Source organism: Melozone crissalis, unplaced genomic scaffold (assembly GCF_028551555.1).
Source record: "Melozone crissalis strain CALT ecotype California unplaced genomic scaffold, PUWL_Pcris_2 ptg000136l_1, whole genome shotgun sequence".
Classification (NCBI taxonomy): Eukaryota; Metazoa; Chordata; class Aves; order Passeriformes; family Passerellidae; genus Melozone; species Melozone crissalis.
The window spans coordinates 656,731-677,382 of record NW_026535909.1 but is presented as its reverse complement, the minus strand read 5'-3'; the positions used below and the strand labels follow the sequence as shown (position 1 = coordinate 677,382).

At 51.2% G+C, this 20,652-nt stretch overlaps 1 protein-coding gene across 2 annotated transcripts in view; it reads left to right on the top strand.

Moving 5' to 3' along the window:
- The window catches only part of WDR7 (WD repeat domain 7), a 36,079-nt gene extending 16,669 nt beyond the window's left edge, over positions 1 to 19,410 (top strand). Inside the window, exons 20-29 of one of the 2 annotated variants that reach the window (XM_054293334.1) lie at positions 420 to 533; positions 4,804 to 5,025; positions 6,992 to 7,178; positions 9,737 to 9,854; positions 10,090 to 10,239; positions 10,456 to 10,538; positions 12,227 to 12,326; positions 16,434 to 16,538; positions 17,253 to 17,456; positions 18,332 to 19,410. In XM_054293334.1, the coding sequence (XP_054149309.1) occupies positions 420 to 533; positions 4,804 to 5,025; positions 6,992 to 7,178; positions 9,737 to 9,854; positions 10,090 to 10,239; positions 10,456 to 10,538; positions 12,227 to 12,326; positions 16,434 to 16,538; positions 17,253 to 17,456 (1,283 nt within the window). In that variant the 3' untranslated portion in view covers positions 18,332 to 19,410. Of the gene's footprint in view, positions 1 to 419; positions 534 to 4,803; positions 5,026 to 6,991; positions 7,179 to 9,736; positions 9,855 to 10,089; positions 10,240 to 10,455; positions 10,539 to 12,226; positions 12,327 to 16,433; positions 16,539 to 17,252; positions 17,457 to 18,328 lie in introns of both variants that reach the window. The other variant, XM_054293332.1, reaches the window with a different exon arrangement.
- The last annotated feature ends 1,242 nt before the right edge of the window (positions 19,411 to 20,652 follow it).

Below are 20,652 nucleotides of genomic sequence, written 5' to 3'. Positions count from 1 at the left end.
GACAGCCATCCATCCAGGAACAGGGCCTGGGAACACCTTGGGGACAGCCATCCATCCAGGGACAGGGCCTGGGAACACCTTGGGGACAGCCATCCATCCAGGAACAGGGCCTGGGAACCCCTTAGGGACAGTCAGTCATTGAGGGAACCCGACATTCACAGTCATTCCTTGAGGGACAGGGCCTGGGAACCCCTTATGCAGAGTTATCCATGAGGGAACCCCACATTCCCAGTTACACACTGAGGGAACCCCACATTCCCAGTTATCCATGAAGGAACCCCACATTCCCACTCATCCACCCTGGGATGAGATTCTCCCTGCAGTGGGAGCATTTCCAGGAGCTCTTTCCCTGAGAATGGTTTTCCATTGGTATTCCCCGTGTTGCCAAGTGCCTGACGTTGTGTTGGGTTGTTGTGCAGCTGGAGTGACCGCAGAGGCCCTCCAGGGTGCAGGTGCCACCGCAGAGCCCTCAGGGGCTGAGGCCAAGGTCCAGGAGGAGGAGCACGACCTGGTGGACGATGACATCGCTGCAGGTGAGCCCTCACATCATTAATGTCACCGGGATAATTAATGTGCTTCGTTAATGCTCTCACACCTGCCCACAGCCAGCAGCAGCTCTTCAGGAACAAAGGGTCTCTGTGCCTGTCTGCCATTCTCTGTAATTGTTCCCCAAATCATCTCTTCTGGTGGGGGATCTGATTCAAGGGGGCTGCATCCTGAATTTTGGGTTCAGGGGGATACACTGAGGTTTGTATTGGGAGAATAGAGGCAAAAATAAGAATTTTTTCCTCAACAGGATCTTCTCCAACTTGGGATTTCCCCAAAACCTTCCACTTATAAAGATCATTTCTAAAAAGGATCATTTGCACCTCAGAACTTAGAGAGAGTGAAACATCTTAGCTGAAAATCCTTAATACACTCCAGTGGCTTTTATTCAAAAGTTACTTAGAAAATTTGGTCTGTCCTTAAATCTCCTTTTAGTGCCTTTTAGACCAAATGTTTTGTTTAAATAATTCACATATGGGCAGCAGCTTTTTTTCCCAGTTGGGCATAAATTCTCCTGGCTCCAGTGCTCAGAATTATTCTCCTGGCTCCAGTGGTCAGAATTTGAGAATTTGGTGAATTGGCTTATTCAGGGTATATTTTGAATTGTGTAAATTACAGACTTTCTGATTTTGGGTAACCTCCAGTGAATCCCAAAGTGATTTGTTATTTGTTCTGTGTGATATTACAACTGTTTTACTCCAAGAAATCAAATCTTTCAGAAGGAAACCCTGTAACAAATGGTAAGTGCTGTTTTAATTTGAGTTGCTCCTGTTGAGCTTGTAGAAGTCTGAATTTCAATAACCTGGGTTCCTGCATTTTCCTTTTGGGATGGTTCCCTGAGCTCCAGGACTGCTGGCATTAAAGCCATTAAATCACTTCTGAAATGGTATTTTTTGATTTGTGTGTCCATTTTTGTGGGTAAACTTTTGTAGGTAAATTGATGCCAATGAGTCTGAGGCTCCACAATCCCATTCCTGCCCATCAGCAATCTGGTGGAAGTGTGTGTTCTATATCTTTCTTTAATTTTATTTTGGCTGGAATTTGGGCTGCAACTACTCCAAATTCTTACTCATCAGTATTTGTTCCAAGTGATCCTGTTGGGAAGTTGTCACTAAATTTCAAATCCAATATTAAAGATCACTGATCTACAGACTCTTATATATTGAGATCCCATTAACAATAAACAGATCTTTAAAAAACCGAGATTCTCATCCCTTAAATGAGGGAAATGTTGATGGATGGGCCCAGTGCTTTGAAGCCTGGCCAAAAGGTGCCTGAAATTGCCCATGTGAGCAGCACAGGATCCATTTTGTCTCTGCCTGTTTCCCGGGAAGAGGCTGCAGCATCCTCACCCATTTTGTGTTCCCAGATGCTGCAGCAGCTGCACAGTGAAACATTCCCTCAGAAGAGGGAGCAGGAAATTCCACTGAACTGCAGCAGATGGGAATGGCTGCACAAATACTCATTTAAAGGGTGGAAAAGCACATCTTCTATCTGCAATTAAAGGAATTAAGCTGTAATTTCTAATGCATGACTACTCCCAGCACCTAAAGAGCTCTGCCATTAAATTATTCCCAATTTAGAATTTCAGATATTCCAGAGCACTGTCTGTTTTGTTAGAAATGAGGCATGGGCAGTGAATTATGATGGCAGACATAGCAGAGGATGGGCTGTGAGGGAGAAATTCCCAAATTCTCCAGGCCCCCAGCTCCCTGCCAGGCTGCCGTTCTCCGCGGGACCAGCAGAGGGAGCCGTGTACCCGGGAATGGCCCCGGGTTTTGTAAAATATTCTCCCGTTCCTGCATTTCCCTTGTGGGCACTGTCACCGGCATTCCCGAACAATATTTTCACTCCTGATTATTGGGAGAGAGCCCTCACAACTCTGTGTGTGTGCTGAGCAAATGATTTCTCCACGTGAAATGTCTGTTCCCAGTGTTCCTGTGTTTCCAGGTGGTCGTTATGCACGTGAGTGCTGAGCCTGGTGCAAGTGCTGAGTAGCTACACCCCGGAGCAGGGCATGCCCAGGGGGTTCCCAGGGCTGTTCAGGGCAGGGCTTTGGGCTCAGGCTGGGCTTTGGGGTGGGTTCCTGGCTCTGCAGTGCCCCTCTCCTTAACCCACACCCGTGGATCCCTGTGCAGCTCACCCTGGAGAATCTCCTGGGCCTTTAATCCTTTTATTGTAAGCTGGGCTGGAATTAATTTCCCAAAGAAGTGTGCAAAGCCAATTAAGGGGAGTGGGGAGCCACGTGCTGCTGGGTGTTAACTGCAGCAGCCACAGCCTGCAAACCAGGGAGGTTTGGGCACTGCTCCCCTGCTTCCATCACCCTGGGCTCTAGGGCTTGCAGTGGGATATTGAGGATTGTTCTGTCGTTCCATCAGGCTGAACTGGGATTTTTCCAGCTGCAATCCCAGTGGTTTCTGTCCTCCTGGCAGCCCAGCTCGTGTTTTCCTCGCGGAGCCATTGAGGTTATTAATTTTCTGCCTGTGATAGGTGATCAAGGGCCCTGTCAGGAAAATGGATCTGCGTGTCAGCCCGGGCTGTGATTAACGGGGCACGCAGCATGGGGACAAAATACCAAATGGGCACAGGCAGATGAAATCCCCTCTTCCAGGTGTGCTCCCAGAGGGGATGCTGCCGAGTCTGAGGCTTGGCTTGGTCAGTCTGGAGTTTCTTGGAGTTTGGGGCAGGTTTGGGGGATTTTAGGGGTTTGAGGCAGAGGATCAAGCTGTCACATTCCAGATTGCTAATGTGGATCCTTCCCAGCCTGTCCTGGGTGGAATTTCTTGTGGGGTGAACAAGGAGCGATGTCTTGGCACAGGGGAGCTCCTGGATTCCCAGTGGGATTTTTTTTTTTGGCCATTCCAGGTTGATACATGAAAATTCTCTTTCTACAGATTCTGTGGCCCAGAATTCCCCATCCCTGAAGCGTCCAAAGCCAGGCTGGATAATGCCTGGAGTAATCTGGGCTCATGGAAGGATGGGGTGATCCCCAAATCCCTCACACCCAAACCATTCCGTGGTGTGGGGGATGCTCCCTGTGGGTGCAGAAAGGGTTAACAGGGTGTGGGACCCGGCACAAACGGCTCCTGGGCACCTCCAGCTGTTCCTGCCCTGCTTTGTTCCAGCCCCTTGCATCCTTCTTCCTCCAAAGGCAGTTGTATCGATTTTTTCCCTTTTTTTCCCCTCCCTTCCCATTGTTAAGGTTTCCCTTGTTTTTCTCTCCCTTTTGGCTTGAGCACAGCTCCTAAATTTTGGTGAATTCCTTGTTTTCCTCCGGAGCCCCGTGGATGTCATTAACAGAGCATTAACAGAGACATTTCCTGTGCTTCATTAGTCCAGCCTTCATTAATCCAGGTGCTGCCTCCCAACTCCTCAGCAAACAGCTCTTGGGAAGGATTAAAACTTCCTTATATTTATTCCCTACAAATGATAGGGAATTCCCATTTATTCCCTACAAATGGTAGGGAATTTCCCAGGATGCTGGAAATGAACACCTAGGTGAGGGTGGACTTTGTCAGAATAAGTGACTGTGGTTCATTCCAATAACTTCTTCCCAGATTTTGGGGATTTTACTCCAAATTAAAAAACCTCCTCTGCTTAGTGGGATTCAAAATCCCTGGACTGTGTTAAGCTAATAACAAATATTGCACTTTTATGTACAATTCATAATTGTTGTTTTGTAATTCCATAGGTGCCATTTTGCTGTATGAAAATATCCATTTGGTTTAATGGTGTGTACTGTTATCCTAAAAGTTAAATATCCTGACATTTAATAGGAAGCTGGATGTGGTGATGGATCCTATATCAAAAAGATGCTTTTATATACCATACATCATGCAAAGAACTTATCCTGAAAAAAAAACCAATTAAAATTGCAGCCTGTCAATTCAAAGTGGCCAAGAAGCAGAAATCACTAGGTGAACATAGAATTCTTCTATCAGTGAGCAAACCAAGCTGGAAATTGCTGGTGACTTTCTTTCCCCATGAGTCCTTGGCCGCTTTTGAAGGGATATTTTGACTTTTTTGGAGGTTTTTAGAGGTGAATGGAGGTACGAAAACCCCGGTGTTCGCAGGGACGCATTGATGCCACGATGCCACTGACACATTGATATTTAATTTGTGTTTGCATCACTGACAGCCCTGCCCTGTGTGTCCCCCCCTGCAGGCTGCCTGGCGGGGCTGCCCCAGCGCAAGAAGGTGTCCGTGGTTAATTTTCCATTCCCAGCACTGACTCCCCTGCCCTGTCTCTCCCTGCAGGCTGCCTGGCGGGGCTGCCCCAGCCCAAGAAGGTGTCCTCGTCCTACGAGGAGCGGCGCAAGCAGGCCACGGCCATCGTGCTGCTGGGCGTCATCGGCGCCGAGTTCGGGGCCGAGATCGAGCCGCCCAAGCTGCTGACGCGGCCCCGCAGCTCCAGCCAGATCCCCGAGGGCTTCGGCCTCACCAGCGCCGGCGCCAACTACTCCCTGGCCAGGCACACCTGTGAGTGCCCGCAGCATGCCCTGGGGCTGGGCTGGTGCTGTTTGCCTGGAGAAGGGCGGGACTGGGGAGTGGGAACGGGCTGGGAGTGCCCACAGCATCCCCTGGGGATGGGCTGGTTCAGTTTGCCTGGAAAAGAGCGCGCTGCATTTTTCTGGTTTGTTCTTGGCTATTTGTCCCCTTCCACTGGCCCAGGATGCTCCCAGCCCGGCCCTGGGCACTTCCAGGAGTGGGGAATCCACGACTTCTCTGGGCAAGCTTAAATCCATCAACTGCAGGGTGTTTGGGATTGTGTGCCTTTTGGAGAGGGTGGAATTCTCTAGAAATTCCAGCTGTGCCCTTGCCTGGCACCTGCATTAATCCCTGGAGCCCTCATCACTCTTTCCAGAGGCCCTGGCACAGCTGTGGCTGCTGTCCCATCCCACGGGCAAGGACAGCTCCCACCAGCCCAGGATGCCCTGGAGCAATTCCAGATGGGAGTGATTGCAACTGGGAAAAAACTAAATATCTGATCATCATTATGCAAAAAACAAGTGATTTTTAATTTATCTTGATTTGATACCTGAGACAAGATGTGGAGTAAAAATAAAAGACTAAAAATCCACTGAGCAGAAAGGGATGAAGGGATATGGAATCTTAACCCAGCTCTCCAAATTTCTGTCTCTCTGTGAACGATCAGGGGAAAAAATCATCTAGAAAGGGTCACAATCAAGTTAAATCCTATTCTTGGAGTCCATCATTTGGATTTAGTTGGATCTTGATCAGAGTTCCCAGTGGCTCTTTCCTGCCTGGGCTATTGATTTTCCCCAGCAAATAATTTCATTTTTTAAAATCCATTGGCAAACTGGGGATAACAAGGCTGCCTGCAGCCGTGTGCTCCCAGAGATTCCACAGCAAGGAAGGACATTTTGGGAATCCAGGGCTGCTGTGCACTGGCAAAAGGTGATAAATTGGAGCATTTGGGCACATCTGGGTTAACAAAGTGACGTGAGGAGCAAATGTGGCAGTGCGGATGAACCACCTGGAATAAGCTCTGTTTTAGCAGCGCTGTGAGTGGGAATGGCATTCCCTGGGCAATTGTGCCCAGCTGCGCTTTGGTGTGGAGAGGGTGAGTGGGCACTGGGGATGCACACCACGCTGGGTGCTGAGCTGCTCCAGGGCTAATTACCTCGTCTGCCCGACTCTAATGTGACATGTTTATTGCCCTAACGAACAACTCATTAGCGCCGGGATGTTTTTGTCAATATTCATTCCTTGGCTCAGGCTGGGCAGAGCTTTAAACAAAGATGTCCTGCCTGGCACCGCCCTTGGGTCAGGGCTGCTGCTGGGTGCTGAGGGGACAGGGGAGGGTTTATTGGAGCACATTTTAAATAAGGGTTTGGTTTGGAGGCAGAAAACCAACCTGGTGGCACGACGGGAAGGGATTTTGGGGCTGTTTCACACAGATTGGGATTGGTTGGTGTGAATTAACCAGAGAAGCTCTGTTGGTTTTTCCTGGTCCTAAAAACAACAGGAGGCTTGTTTAATAAACAAACCAAGCAACTTGTTGAGGACAGTTCAAGCAAAGCCTGATAAAATCAGCAATTATCTTTACCACAAGAAGCACTATTGAGGGGTAATAAATAATGATGGAGAGATAATGCTAAATTATCAGCCAGCACTGCCCTCCTCCATTTATGTGTAAGTGAAAGCGGGCTGTTAAATGAAATATGAATATTTCCAAAATGTGCAGAACCCGGATCAAGATTCAGGATTCCATTTCTATTTTTCCCCCCCAAAATGCATTTGCTGTTGTTTCTTGGGTAGCGACCGTGCTGTGTGTGAGGGCCAGGGTGGCACGGCTGCGCGCGGGCGGGTCGGACGGGCTCGGGGCAGGCGGGGCCGGGTGAAGGCGCCGTGCCCATGGCAGGGGCGGCCCCGGGTGCCCGTGGGGCCCGTGCCAGCCCCATAGCCCCCGGCGTCCCCGCAGGCAAGGCGCTGACGTTCCTGCTGCTGCAGCCGGCCAGCGCGCGGCTCCCGGCGCACAGCACCATCCGCCGCACCGCCATCGACCTCATCGGCCGCGGCTTCACCGTCTGGGAGCCCTACATGGACGTGTCGGCCGTGCTCATGGGGCTGCTCGAGCTCTGCGCCGACGCCGAGAAGCAGCTGGCCAAGTGGGTACCGTGCCAGCCCTGCCGGGCAAACCCTGGGGCAGGGACGGGGGATATTGGAGAGGGGTTGGTGGGGAGGAACCGTGGCTGCCGCAGTGTCCAAAGCCACGCTGGACAATGCATGGAGCAGCCTAGGGGAAGGTTGCATCCTTAAGGTTCCTTTCAAGCCAGATCATGCCATGATTCCATGAACTGTTTGTTGACAAACACAGAATTTAAATGGCACCTGCAATAAGGAGCTGCCCAGGGCTATATCAATCCCAGAAATGTGTTTCCACATCCCTCAGTCTTGAGGGTTCTGACACTGTTCTAAGCCTGTTTTATGTAAGTTTTCATTTCCTCAGCATACAAAGAACGGATCCTTGCCCTGTGTTGGCAGGAGAAATATGGACAAATTGGATTACCATTGTTTTTTCTGTGAATTCCAGTGATGCCATGTAGTGTGACAGGAGGTACCAGCACCTTGTCCCTTCCCAAAGCCCCGTTTCATGTAAATCCCAGCTCCAGGATCCCAGTGCCCACAGCTCTCCAGCGAGTCCTTGTGCTGGTGTGATTCCACCCTTAGCTGTCAGGAAGATTAGTCTGGCTCTCCCTCCAAAGAGCAGGGAATAAATGAAGGGATCAGCGTGGAGCCTTGAGGAGCCCGGCGCAATTTTCCTCATGATAAATTGCATAATAAGCGCGAAAGCGTTTGCTTATTAATCCATAACAAGATTTAGATTGAAAATGGCCTGTTACATTGCTGACAGATCCAGGATGGAGGGAGATGGAGAGAAATGGAGCAACAATGTGTGCCGGGGTTAAGTGTGGATCTCACCCTGGCGGAGCCCCGCTGAGCTCCCGCTTTGTGCCGGATTTGCCGCGGACACAATAACGGCACACAGCTGCCTGCGCCTCTCCCGGAGGTTTTATTAAAGAGCTTTCATGTCAAGCTTCTGCTCTTAGATAGAAAAGAAGAAATCACATTTATTGACCAGCAAAACGAGCGGGGTTCTTTTTTCCCTGCTGAATCAAGGGAGTATCCGAGCTGTTAGGCAAAACTCAGGTGCTCGGAACTCCCTCGCCTGCCCAGCTCGCCCTGGCTCCCGGGGGTTACACTGTGCCAGGGAAACTGGGGATAAAGAGTGTGTTCCCAGCATTCTGGGCCTCTGGGACGATGATAGGAACCATATGTGGCTGTGTTTTTGCTTTCTGAGTTAAGCTGTGTTTCACACACATTCCACTTGTCCAGGTTGCTCCAGTCCCATCCAGCCTGGCCTGGGACCATTCCAGGGATGGGGCAGCCACAGGTTCCCTGGGCTGTTCTCTGATGGGAGCAGCCAGATTAGCAAATCACCTTGGGATCAATCCGTGCATTTCATCTGTGCCTTGGAGCAGTCTGAGCCAGGATGGTCGGGGTGCTTTTGTCCTGGCTGGAGTGTCCCCTGGCAGGGCTGGCCCCAGCTCTCCCCTGTCACATCCTCCCAAGGGAAGGGATTCACTAAAGGCCTGTTGCTCTCCAGGAAAATACAACTTTGTATTGCATCCTGTGAGGAAAAACACTGGTTTGACACTGAGCCTTCAGAAAGGGAGAGAGGCACCTGGGGTTTGCTGGCTTTGGCTTTGGCAACCCCTCCAAAAGTTAACTGGGATAATCCTTCCCTGGCTTACCCCTTTTCAATGGAACACCTCATGGACAGGAGTTTGGAAGTCACATTTACATGTGGTTTTCCAAGGAAAGGCCAATGGGGACATCACCTTGTAAAACTTTATTTAGTTTCACATTTGGGAGTTCTAATTTGTGCGGTGATGGTGAGGGATGGGAAAGGAAAATAAACTAGTTGAGATTATAAATTCCTGCTATTCTCTTCCCAAAAAATCAGTCAGAGAGCAAAGGGGAGAAGGAGGAACCCCTTCCACAGGTTATGCTGTGGCTGCCCCATCCCTGGAAGTGTTCAAGGCTGGGATGGACATGGCTTGGAGCAACCTGGGATTGTGGAAGGTGTCCCTGCCCATGGCAGGGGGTGGGATAGGTGATCCTTAAAACCCTTTCCAGCCCAAACTGGCTGTGATTCTGTGTCCCTACATTTTGGGGAATTTTTGGATAATGTGCTGTAGAAATTTTATTTTTGCAGTTACTGGGTACTTAGCACCTTATTGCTTTTTGCTTTTATCTTGTCACAGCCAGTAAAAGCCTTGAATTAAGGAGAATTACTCTGGCCAGGGGATTTTTCAGGCTGTGTTTAAAATACTGTAAAAGACCAAACCATAAATCCTCGGGAAGACGCCGTGGGCCTCCGTGGGGTGATATGTATTCAGCACATACAGATAATTTGTTAACAAGGCCTTTTGCCCACTTTGGACAGATGCACTTACTGTTTTCAATCTTCATGGTTAATTATTCGATTTGGGGTTGATGCTGGAACACCCTGACTCCTAATCACTGCTCTTTGTTGGGAGTCCATTATACTGGAACTGCCGGAGTGCTCCCGGTGACCTTGAACTGACATTATAAGCTGGTTCTAATCTTTCCACTCTATATTTCTTCCCTTTGTGCCTGCCTTTGTGCGGCTCCCGTTTAGCATCACAATGGGGCTGCCCCTGAGCCCCGCGGCCGACTCGGCGCGCTCGGCTCGCCACGCGCTGTCCCTGATCGCCACCGCCCGCCCGCCCGCCTTCATCACCACCATCGCCAAGGAGGTGAGCGGGGCTGGGGGCTCTCCCGGGATGGGCACGGTGGGACGGCGCTGGGGGCTCTCCCGGGATGGGCACGGTGGGACGGCGCTGGCAGCTCGGTGTGCACCGGGCACCGGCCCAGGCTGGGGTCACGGGCACACACACACGGCTTGGGGGCACACGGAGCCGGTGCTGGGTCCAGCCCGGCCCCGTGGTCCCGAGGCCTCTGCCCGGTGCCAGCGGTGTCCCTGGTGCCCAGGTGCACCGGCACACGGCGCTGGCGGCCAACACGCAGTCGCAGCAGAACATCCACACCAGCACGCTGGCCCGCGCCAAGGGCGAGATCCTGCGCGTCATCGAGATCCTCATCGACAAGATGCCCTCCGACGTCGTGGACCTGCTCGTGGAGGTGAGACTGGCTCCACCCCGGGAGCTGCTTGCCACGTGCGCTTCGGGGCTAGAAAGGATCTGTTCTATATTTCACAAACTTGAAATTGTTGGGGAAAATATCCCAAGCTAAAGCAGGTCAGAGCCAGGCTGGACACAGCTTGGAACAACCTGGTCTGCTGGGATGGGATGACCCTGAGAACTTGGTTGTCAGCTGATGGTAATGTTTGTTTGCAAGGTGATGGACATCATCATGTACTGCCTGGAAGGATCTTTGGTTAAGAAGAAGGGCCTTCAGGAGTGTTTCCCAGCCATCTGCAGGTGAGCCCTTCCTCTGGGAATACTGGGAAGTAAATGATAGGATCACCAGCAGGATATAGTTCCTAATTAAGAGTGAAACGGTCTTTTAGGTGACACAACAAAGAGTAAAAGGTGATTTATAAAATGGGAGCATTTCCAGTATCTTTAAAGGTGAATAAATATCCCAGTCATCCTCTTAAACTGGTCCAGCCAATAAATTCTAATAATCACCTGTCGTCCATTTCATTTTAATTTAATAACCTATTAAAATATGGAATACTTTCCCAGAAAGAACAATTATCCCATTGCCAGGCTGGATCCTGATGGAATGATCTTCCTCCTTCCTGATGCTTTAAGTGGCTTTCCTTAAGGCATAAAGGGAAGGATAAATGGGACTGAGTGCCCAATCTCCCTATTGCTGTGCATATTTATAGCCATCCAGTATTTTAAATTCTCTGCTAATATTTCCTGGTTATAGCCAGTGTAAAAATGATGCACACCCAGCGATGGAGAGAGCCATGGGGAAATTGCCAGCAGGCCACAGCAAGTGGGGGGATCTCTGCAGAGATTCCAGGGAAGCACTGCAGCATCCCATGGTTAGTCCCTCTGATGTCCCAGTGTTCCCCATGCTGGACTGGAACTGTGTGGCCAAATCCCTGCATCAAAGCTGAAGGACAGTCGCACCTCAGGGAGGGACACACTGCCATGCAAAGCTGCAGCTGAGCTGCATTTCCCTTTTCCCTGCGCAAAAACCAGGGATTCTCTTCCTTCTCTTCTATTCTTTCTTGGTTTCCCCCGTGTTTCATCCTGCCTTCCTTGCCAGCTGCCATCCTGCAGTGCAGGACGTGTCTCACACATAGCAGTTGCTATGGCACTGGGAATCCCCAGGAATCAGCAGAGAGGTCTGAAAGGTGGCTTGTTTGAAGCCCTAAATATGCTCAGCAATACAGTTTTTGAGACTGATTCCAGGTGTTTCTGGTGCATTTTGGTAGAGGAAAATTTAGCTGCAAAATTCCAGCATAATTCGGAATGCAGCTGGCACTTCCACAGGTCTGGTCTCCTGATAAGACACAGTGATATCCCCAAGGATTTGAATCTGCAATTAGGATTTAGTGTCTCTTGGGTTTCAAAGTGGTGAAATTCCTTGGATTTTGCAGCTGCTGGAATTCCAGTAAATGCCACATGGTCACACTGGGTGTTCAGGACTATTGCAGCCTTTACCCCAAGGGTGTCACTGGAGCACAGAGTGTGTGATGGCCAATTTCCCTCTTCCTTTTTCTTTATGCCCATCAGAAATTGATGAGTTTGCTTATTTCTCCTTCCACTTCCCTTCCTTTCTGTGTGACTTTCATGGGAAATGCCCTCAGTCACACAGGGTGTGGGATGGGCACTTCACCAGCTTTCCTGAGGTGTTTCAGCACAGGGAGGGTACACCCGTGGCCGTCAGGGAGCTGGTGGTTATCCCATAGATTATTCCCAAATACACAAATAAATCTGATGGATAAATCTGATCAGGTTCCAAGGTAACATCAGCTGGCTTTGTGCAATGCCAGGTGTTACACTGGCAGCGAGTGGATCTTTAAATCACCTCTGAGTTCCAGCCCTCAGTGAGTCCCAGATGAGTGTGATGTGCCAGCCCCACCCCAGTGGCACCCAGATGAGTGTGGTGTGATGGCCAGCCCCAGCTCCCTGTGCCATTGTCCCCCCAGGTTCTACATGGTGAGTTACTACGAGCGCAGCCACCGCATCGCCGTGGGCGCCCGTCACGGCTCCGTGGCGCTCTACGACATCCGCACGGGCAAGTGCCAGGTGAGAGCGGCTGGGGTAGTCAGGACGGGTCCTTTTCAGGGTTAATTACTATGCATGAGGTACAAAATATTTCCAGATAAATTACTGTGGGGCAGCACCATCTACTGGATACACATTCTTGCTTCCAAATCTAATTTTATACATAATTTCTCACAACTGCACACTTTTCTGGCTCTCAAAAACATGGAATAACTTGAAAAAGCTGTGCCATTGGAGAAAAGCTCAGGGTTTTAATTTCCATTCCTGTGAGGGGTTTTGGGATCCTGAAAAGCATTTTGGGTTTGGGTTTTTTTTCCCCTTCCAGGTAATTTTAATTTTTTGAGAAAGGTGGTTGTAGGAACTGACTGAGAAATTACTTGGAACGATCAATAGGATGACGGATACCAAAAACCCCCCTTATTAACAAAAAATAAACCAGCATTTATCTAGGATGGGGTTTCCCCTCAGTAAAATTTACTGTGTTAGTAGACTGTATTATGACTATTCCAAATGCAAACACTGAGTCTATTTTTCCATAACTCCATATCCAAAGCATATCTTTCTCCTCCTCCTCCTCCCAGGGTGCCGCTGCTGGCTCCATGGGGTGTTTGGGGCTGGCAGTGCCCTTCCCATGGCCATTGATCTGCCCTTCAGCTGCTGCCAGCTCCCAGAGCTCCCAGGGCTGGCTGTTGATTATTCATTCCCACAGCAGCTCGCAGGGTATTGACCCAGAGCCGCTCACTGCGATGGCTCTGCTCTCTCACCCATCTCCAAGGGGCTCCTGATAAACTGCCTGCAGCTCCGTGCCCCTGGGAGCCTCAGCCAGGGCATTTCCCTCTGGGAGCCTCAGCCAGGGCATTTCCCTCTGGGAGCCGGCTGGAAGATGGGTTTGTTATCCCCCCTTCCAAGGAGGATCCACACCCTGCACTCAGGTGCTGTCCCACATGGCAGCAGCAGCAGCCTTCTATATTCCCCCTCCATATTCCTCCTCACTCGTTCCTGTTCCATATTCCTTCTCCATATTCCCCCTCACATATTCCCCCTCCATATTCCCCCTCCATATTCCCCCTCACACATTCCCACTCCATATTCCCCCTCACATATTCCTTCTCCATATTCCCCCCCATATTCCTCCTCATATTCCCCCTCCATATTCCCCCTCACACATTCCCACTCCATATTCCTCCTCACATATTCCCCCTCACTCATTCCTGCTCCATATTCCCCCCCACACATTCCTCTTCCATATTCCCGCTCCAACATTTTGCCTCCATATTTCCCCTCACACATTCCCCCTCATGTATTCCTCCTCCATATTCCCCCTCCATATTCCTCCTTCATATTCCCCCTCACATATTCCTGCTCCATATTCCCTCTCACACATTCCCCCTCATGCATTCCCCCTTCATGTTCCCCCTCACACATTCCCCCTCCATATTCCCTGTCCATATTCCCCCTCACACATTCCTGCTCCATATTTCCCCTCACACAATCCCCCTTACATATTCCCCCTCCATATTCCCACCTACATGTTCTCCCTCACACATTCCTGCTCTATATTCCCCCTCACATGTTCCCCCTCCCACATTCCCCCACAGAGATTTCAGGGATCCCATTCCGAAGCTCCAAATTCCCCCCAAACTGGCTCCATTTTAATTTTGGGAGTAAGCAGCAGCAGTATTTGCTGTGGACTGCATGCTTTCCCAGCTGGAGCAGCGGTGGGTTTGTGGGCAGGCTCTTTGAGCTCCTGAAAGGCCCGGACAGGGGGGAGGTCAGGGCTCTGAGCGAGGGTTTCCCTGCTGGTGGGGACTGAAGCAGCCCTGGAGGATCCACTTCCCCAAAGGGTTCATGTGTGATTTTACCCTGGTGTTTTATCCTGAGCACAGCATTCCACAGCCAACTCCCTGCTGCCTTTCCCTGCCCTGCTGTCCCTGGGGCTGTCGCAGAGCGAGTGCAGGGCTGTGCCCCGGCAGGGTTTGGAGCGCTCCTGTCTCAGGTGAGGCAGAGGTTAAAGTGAGCAGCTTCCCAAAAGCAGGTGGAGCCTCCCTGCGCGCCCCTGAGCTGCGGCACAATCCCATGATGACTATTGATCCCTCCCTCCCCGGCCTTTCCCTGGCTCTGGCAGGCCTGCTCCAGCGGGGCTCCATCTTGATCAGGGCTGAGATGAGATCTGGGATTTGATAAAGATAATTGATGCTGCACAGGGAATTGGAAAACAGTTCTGAGAGCAGCAGCTCCACCTGGAAATGTGCCCTTTGTTTGCCCAGCTCGGAACCCCACGCCCACAGCACACAGGATTAAACACCGATAGCAAATTCTATCCCAAAATAAACCCCTTGGATTAATAATTACAACTATAATGCATCTACAACAATACTAAAACGATTAGGCAGCGGGATTAAGGTATCGTTGAGCACAAGCTCTGTTTGCCCAATTAAACACTAAAATAATATTAAATTCCAACCAAATTTTTAATACTTGACGTAAGATTCCTAATTATTAACACACAGGTAAAAATCCTGCACTTAAAGATGCAGTAACACTGGAAATACTGATGCCATAAATGCTATTTTATATGAAATTAAATACTAAAATGAGGCTGGAGAGAGAGATTGCAGGTAACTGAATTTTAGGATGCCTGATAGTTGCTTTTGGGATGATGGGAAAATATTCATATTTTCCCAGGCAAATTCTTGCCGAGTACCAGAGTCTGGCCCAAAATCCCCCAATTAATTCCTCAGTACAGGTTCTTTAATTATCTTCTTTTCCTTTACAACCGTATTTGGGTCTATAAGGAGAGACCTCTGAAATATTCCATTTTTATTGATTAAATCTTGGGATTCATCATAAATATTTAGAGCTGCATTTCAGAAATACATGTAATTTTTGTACCTAAAACCTGGGTCATTTGCACCGGAAGATTAAAGAGAAACATAAGTTATTTTGGGTTTATTTCAAAGCAAAAACTACTTTTAAGCCTGGGCTGGAATCAATACTGTTTGGTCCTGGGTCCTTCCAGAATTAAAATCCCAGCAATCTGAGCATTAATTGGATTGTGCAGGGCTGATTTTATTTCAGTCCTGGATGCCTTGGCAAAGTTTGATTTATGTGGAAGGCAGAAAAGGATTTAATATTCCATTTGGAATGAATTGTGGCTTGGCTTAATTAATTACAGGGTAGAAGATGCTGTTCTTGAAAACAGTGCTTTAAAGGTGTTTATCCTGCATCTCCAGGCAATCCAGGTCATGGAAAGCACATCCTGAAATTTCAGAGAAAAGGGAATTCCTGAGTGTAACCTCAATTGGATAAAGGCCTTTTCTAAACATAGAAACAACATCACTTTAGTGGCACAGAGCAGTTCAGTGGAGACTGTCCCAAGCACTGGGCTTGGAGCTGGGTTTCTGGGATAGCTGCCGTGGTGCAGGAGGCTCCCAGGAGCGTTCCCTTCCCCTTCAAACCCTGCAGAGGGAAGCTGGAAGCAGCTGCTTCACTTCCTGGTGGAAAACACAAGCTAAGAGCATGAAAACCCTGCCTGGGAAGGATTAGCATCAATTAGAGAAGCACTTCCTTTAAATAACAAAGCAGCTGGATTCCCTGAAGGATTTGTACTTCTTGGAACGAGTTCCAGGAGTAAAAAGAGCAACAAGTGTGCTGCTCCTATTGATTTCTACCTTTGTCTCACCAAAACATATTTTATTGACAAGTGCTCCGTGCTTGTTAAGTGCTAAAGAGTGGGATGGGGCTAAACTCATTAACTGTGGGGATCCCATTAAAGAGAGAGATCTGGGGTTCACCCCCCTTTTCCACCAGGAATAAATGAATATCTTAATGGATTGTTAATTTATCAGGCTCATTCCAGGTGCACACCCCGAGCAGGGCTTTTAATAACCCGTGCCTGGGCACAGGAGCCCTGCTAATGGGGTTTGCTAGTGCTGATCCAGGAGGGGAGGGGATGTTCCAGGAGAATATCATGTGGCACCTTGGATTTAATGCAGACTTGGGCTTTTTGATGCTTTCTGGGGTACTGCTGTGGGAGGAGCTCTGGGGAGGCATTTCCGTGGGGGGCTGTTGTTTTGGGGCTGCCGTCTCGTGGCTGTCCCTCATTCCCCCGGTGTGCCCTGTTCCCAGACCATCCATGGCCACAAGGGACCCATCACTGCCGTGGCCTTCGCCCCCGACGGCCGCTACCTGGCCACCTACTCCAACTCGGACAGCCACCTCTGCTTCTGGCAGGTGAGCACGCCTGGGGGTTGTCCCTTCTCTACAGGCGTTTCCAGCAGGGAGGACATCCCAGGGCGGGAGGGTCACGGCGGGGCTGGGCTTGGAGCAGCCTGGGCTGGTGGAATGATGAGCTGATCCTTGAAATCCCTCCCAGCCCAGACACAAGGGGTTAAACAACCTCTGCAGTTCTCAAATGTGACCTCCTGCGCCGGTGATTTTTCCCTTCCGTGTCCTGCTTGGCACGATTATTAATGCAGGAAAATCAGGCACATTAGTCATCCTAAAAGGGTTATTACTCAGGATGATTTAAATTGTGAAAATGTCACACGCGGGGCTCGCACGCTGCCGGCCGGGATGCCGTGATTTACACCCTGACACGGGAGAGCCGGGACAAGGGTGGCTGGGACAGGGCATGGCATGAAACACCCCGGGGTTTGCTGGGCACAGAAATGCTGCCGTGCTTGTGGGGGCATGGAGAGTTTGAAGCTGGCACCAGCAGTGCAAACCCAGCGGATCCCTGGAGGTGTCCAGGGTTATGCAGGGCTTGGAGAACCGAGTGGGGATGGCTGGGTGGGCTCTGAGGTCCCTTCCCTCCAAGCCAGCCCCCGATCCTCAGCGCAGCCCTTGCTGTGCCGCACGGGCAGTGCCAGAGCCCGGCTCCGGTGCCCTCTGTGCCGCGGGCACTGCTGGCCCTCAGAGGGGGCCTGAGCCGGGCTGTGTCCCCAGATGAACACGTCCCTGCTGGGCAGCATCGGCATGCTGAACTCGGCGCCCCAGCTGCGCTGCGTCAAGACGTACCAGGTGCCGCCGGTGCAGCCGGCCTCGCCCGGCTCGCACACCGCGCTGCGCCTGGCCCGCCTCATCTGGACCTCCAACCGCAACATCATCCTCATGGCCCACGACGGCAGGGAGCACCGCTTCATGGTCTAGGTGAGCATGTGTGGGCACAGAGCACGGCTGCGTGGTCTGAGTGAGCCTGCCTGGGCACAGGGAGCGGTGCCAGAACTGTGCCAGGGAGCACCGGGACCTGGGAAGGGCTTGCCGGGGTCTGAGGCGATCAGCCAGGGAGTGAGGGGCTCAGCCGGGATGTGAGGGAATCCTGCCCAGATCTGAGGGATCCCTGCCCGGATCTGAGGGATCCCTGCCCAGATCTGAGGGATCCCTGCCTGGATCTGAGGGAGCCCTGCCCGGATCTGAGGGATCCCTGCCCAGATCTGAGGGATCCCTGCCCAGACCTGAGGGATCCCTGCCCAGATCTGAGGGATCCCTGCCCGGATCTGAGGGATCCCTGCCCGGATCTGAGGGATCCCTGCCCAGATCTGAGGGATCCTTGCCCAGATCTGAGGGAATCCTGCCCGGATCTGAGGGATCCCTGCCCGGATCTGAGGGAGCCCTGCCCGGATCTGAGGGAGCCCTGCCCGGATCTGAGGGAATCCTGCCCGGATCTGAGGGAGCCCTGCCCGGATCTGAGGGAGCCCTGCCCGGATCTGAGGGAGCCCTGCCCGGATCTGAGGGATCCCTGCCCAGATCTGAGGGATCCTTGCCCAGATCTGAGGGAATCCTGCCCGGATCTGAGGGAGCCCTGCCCGGATCTGAGGGAGCCCTGCCCGGATCTGAGGGATCCCTGCCCGGATCTGAGGGAGCCCTGCCCGGATCTGAGGGAGCCCTGCCCAGATCTGAGGGAGCCCTGCCCGGATCTGGGGGGCTCATCCAGGGTCTGAGGGATCCCTGCCCGGATCTGGGGGGCTGAGCCCACCCCTGCGGGCCGGCCGGTGGCACTGACAGCCTTTCGGTGCCCCCAGCAGGAGGAGGGCGCGGGGGCAGAGCGGGAGCAGGAGCAGGAGCAGGAGCAGGAGCAGCTCCTCCCGAAGCCGGCTGAGCCCGGCCCCGCGGCGCTGAATGTCACCCGACCCCTTTCCCCGCGGAGCCTCCCAGAATGTCAGTGTTTACCACAAAGGCTCGTGTTTACATGGACGTGCTCCTGGTGACCGCGGAGTGCTGCCCCAGAGCCAGGCACCTGCCTGGAACGGGGCTGGAATGTGCTGATCCCAAGGCTCCTTCCTCAGGGGGTTGCAAGTGCTGCTGTGCCCAGGCCGAAGGAAAAATGGTAGTCCACGTGTAAATAAATAATTTAAAAATCCTGTTCAATGGCAGACTTGGAAAAAAGCAGTATTTATATAGAAAGGTGGTTTTTGCCACCAGTGCAGGTATTTATTTAAATAAAGGACAAAGGGGGCCATTTTGAATGGAAAAATTATCAAAATTATGGAAAAAATGAATTATTGACTGGATGTACTGCAATATTTCCTTCAGTAGGAATATTCCTGTGTGACACTGGCTGTGACTGTGTTTCCTTCTTACATATCTGATTCTGTGGAATATTTTGTGTGAAATTTTCTGTTTACCGCTCATGGGAAAGAGAAAAAAATCTCTCAAATCCTTTTATTTCAGTATCTCTGTTTGTGCAGCTTTTCCTTGGCTGCAGAGCTCAGACCTGAGGCTGGCACTCCCTGCTAAGCTAAACACGGTACTTGTTCCAAAAATGCAGGAATTCATTTTTCACATGGCTCCGAAAGAGGAAGTAAATGTGTTTTATTCCGCTGTGTGGGATTTGCAGCCCAGGAGCTCCATATCTGTGTGCCCAGAGCTGAGCAGGGCTAACCCCAGCTGCTGAGGGTCTGTGCCAGGGCTGTGCCCATCCCTGCTGCCAGCTTTGCGTGTCCTTGGCGCTGCTCGGTCCCTGCGCGTGTGCAGCTGTCCCCGGATGGGGGGGATGGAGAACCCTGGCGTGGTCCCAGTGTCTGCTTCTCCACCATCCCTGCCCTCTGTGCATTGACATTCCTGGTGTAAATATGCTTGTGGAATAAAACCCGACTGAAACGTGCTGGCTTGCCTGGGTGTCACTGATCTCCCGCCGATGGTTCATCAGCAATCTCAGTTTCCTCCATTTCCTTTGGAATGAGAGCAGAATCCTGCTCTCCAATGGTTTGGGTTGGGAGGATATTAAGAAATGCTGTAGGAAACTTCACCAGCATTAATACTTTTGTCTGAAGAACAACAACAAAAACACCTCAGTAAAAATCTGGAAGGGAGCCTCCGGTGTGATAAATTGACACTCGGTCCAGCGGTTGCCTGGAGCGCGCTTTGAAGCGGGAGAGGCTCCTGGGGAACTTCCCCCTCTCTCTGATGTCTGAAAATTAAAAATTAATCCGCTATGAAAAATTAAAAGGTGAAACTTTCTGCTCTTTCAGCAGCAGAGCTTTTGGAATGCTGATGTGGGGCTTGGAATGGAGGCTGAGTGACATCTCCGGGAACATCACCGTGGGCTGGTGCATTCTAATATCAGATTTTAATTGATTTTTGTAAATTGGAAACCTGTTTGCGAGGACTGGAGATGCTTAAAAAGGGGTAAATATTTATTTATTGATGTAAATAACCTTAAACAGGCATTTACTCACTCCTGCAGAGCTACTCACAGTTTCCAACACAGTGAAAGGAGACCGATGCTTCCAGCTTGGAAGTGAAGCTGGAATCTGCACCCCTTGCAAGGTTTAGTTTGGCTTTTTTGTGAAACAGTGGATTCAGACAGAAAATGGGTTAGAGTGCACTTTAGTCAGGAACAAACAGCAAAGGTGCTGCTGCTGAGGCAGAGGGTGGGCAGAGGGCTTTCCTTGGCTCTCCCGGGCTGTGTCCAGCCCAGATGTGTGTTCTGTAGGGCACTGAGGGAGTTCCTGTCCCCCTGAGCAGAGCAGAGCCGAGCAGCCTGTGCTCCGTAGGTGAGGATGCCTGCTGAGCTGGCAGGAGCGGCAGCAAATGGAGGCAGAGCCCCCATGCAATCTGTGCCGGCAGTCGGGGATTCAGCCAAGCCGAAAGCGCCGTGTCCCAGCCCGGCGTGCCAGGGAGCCGTGGGGAGAGCAGAGATGAGCTCCCATCAAGTGCACTGGCTTGGAAAATGGGGAAGGGTTAGGGTCAGGCGCACACGGTCCCGGGGGAAGCGCTGCCAGGGGAAATGGGAAGAGCTGCAGCCGCCTCTGCTGTGATTGCTCCTTTCAGAGTCAATTTTCTGTGGGTTCGGTTGTCCAGAGCCATCACCTGCTCCTGGCTGTGGGAGGGGGCTACAGAATCC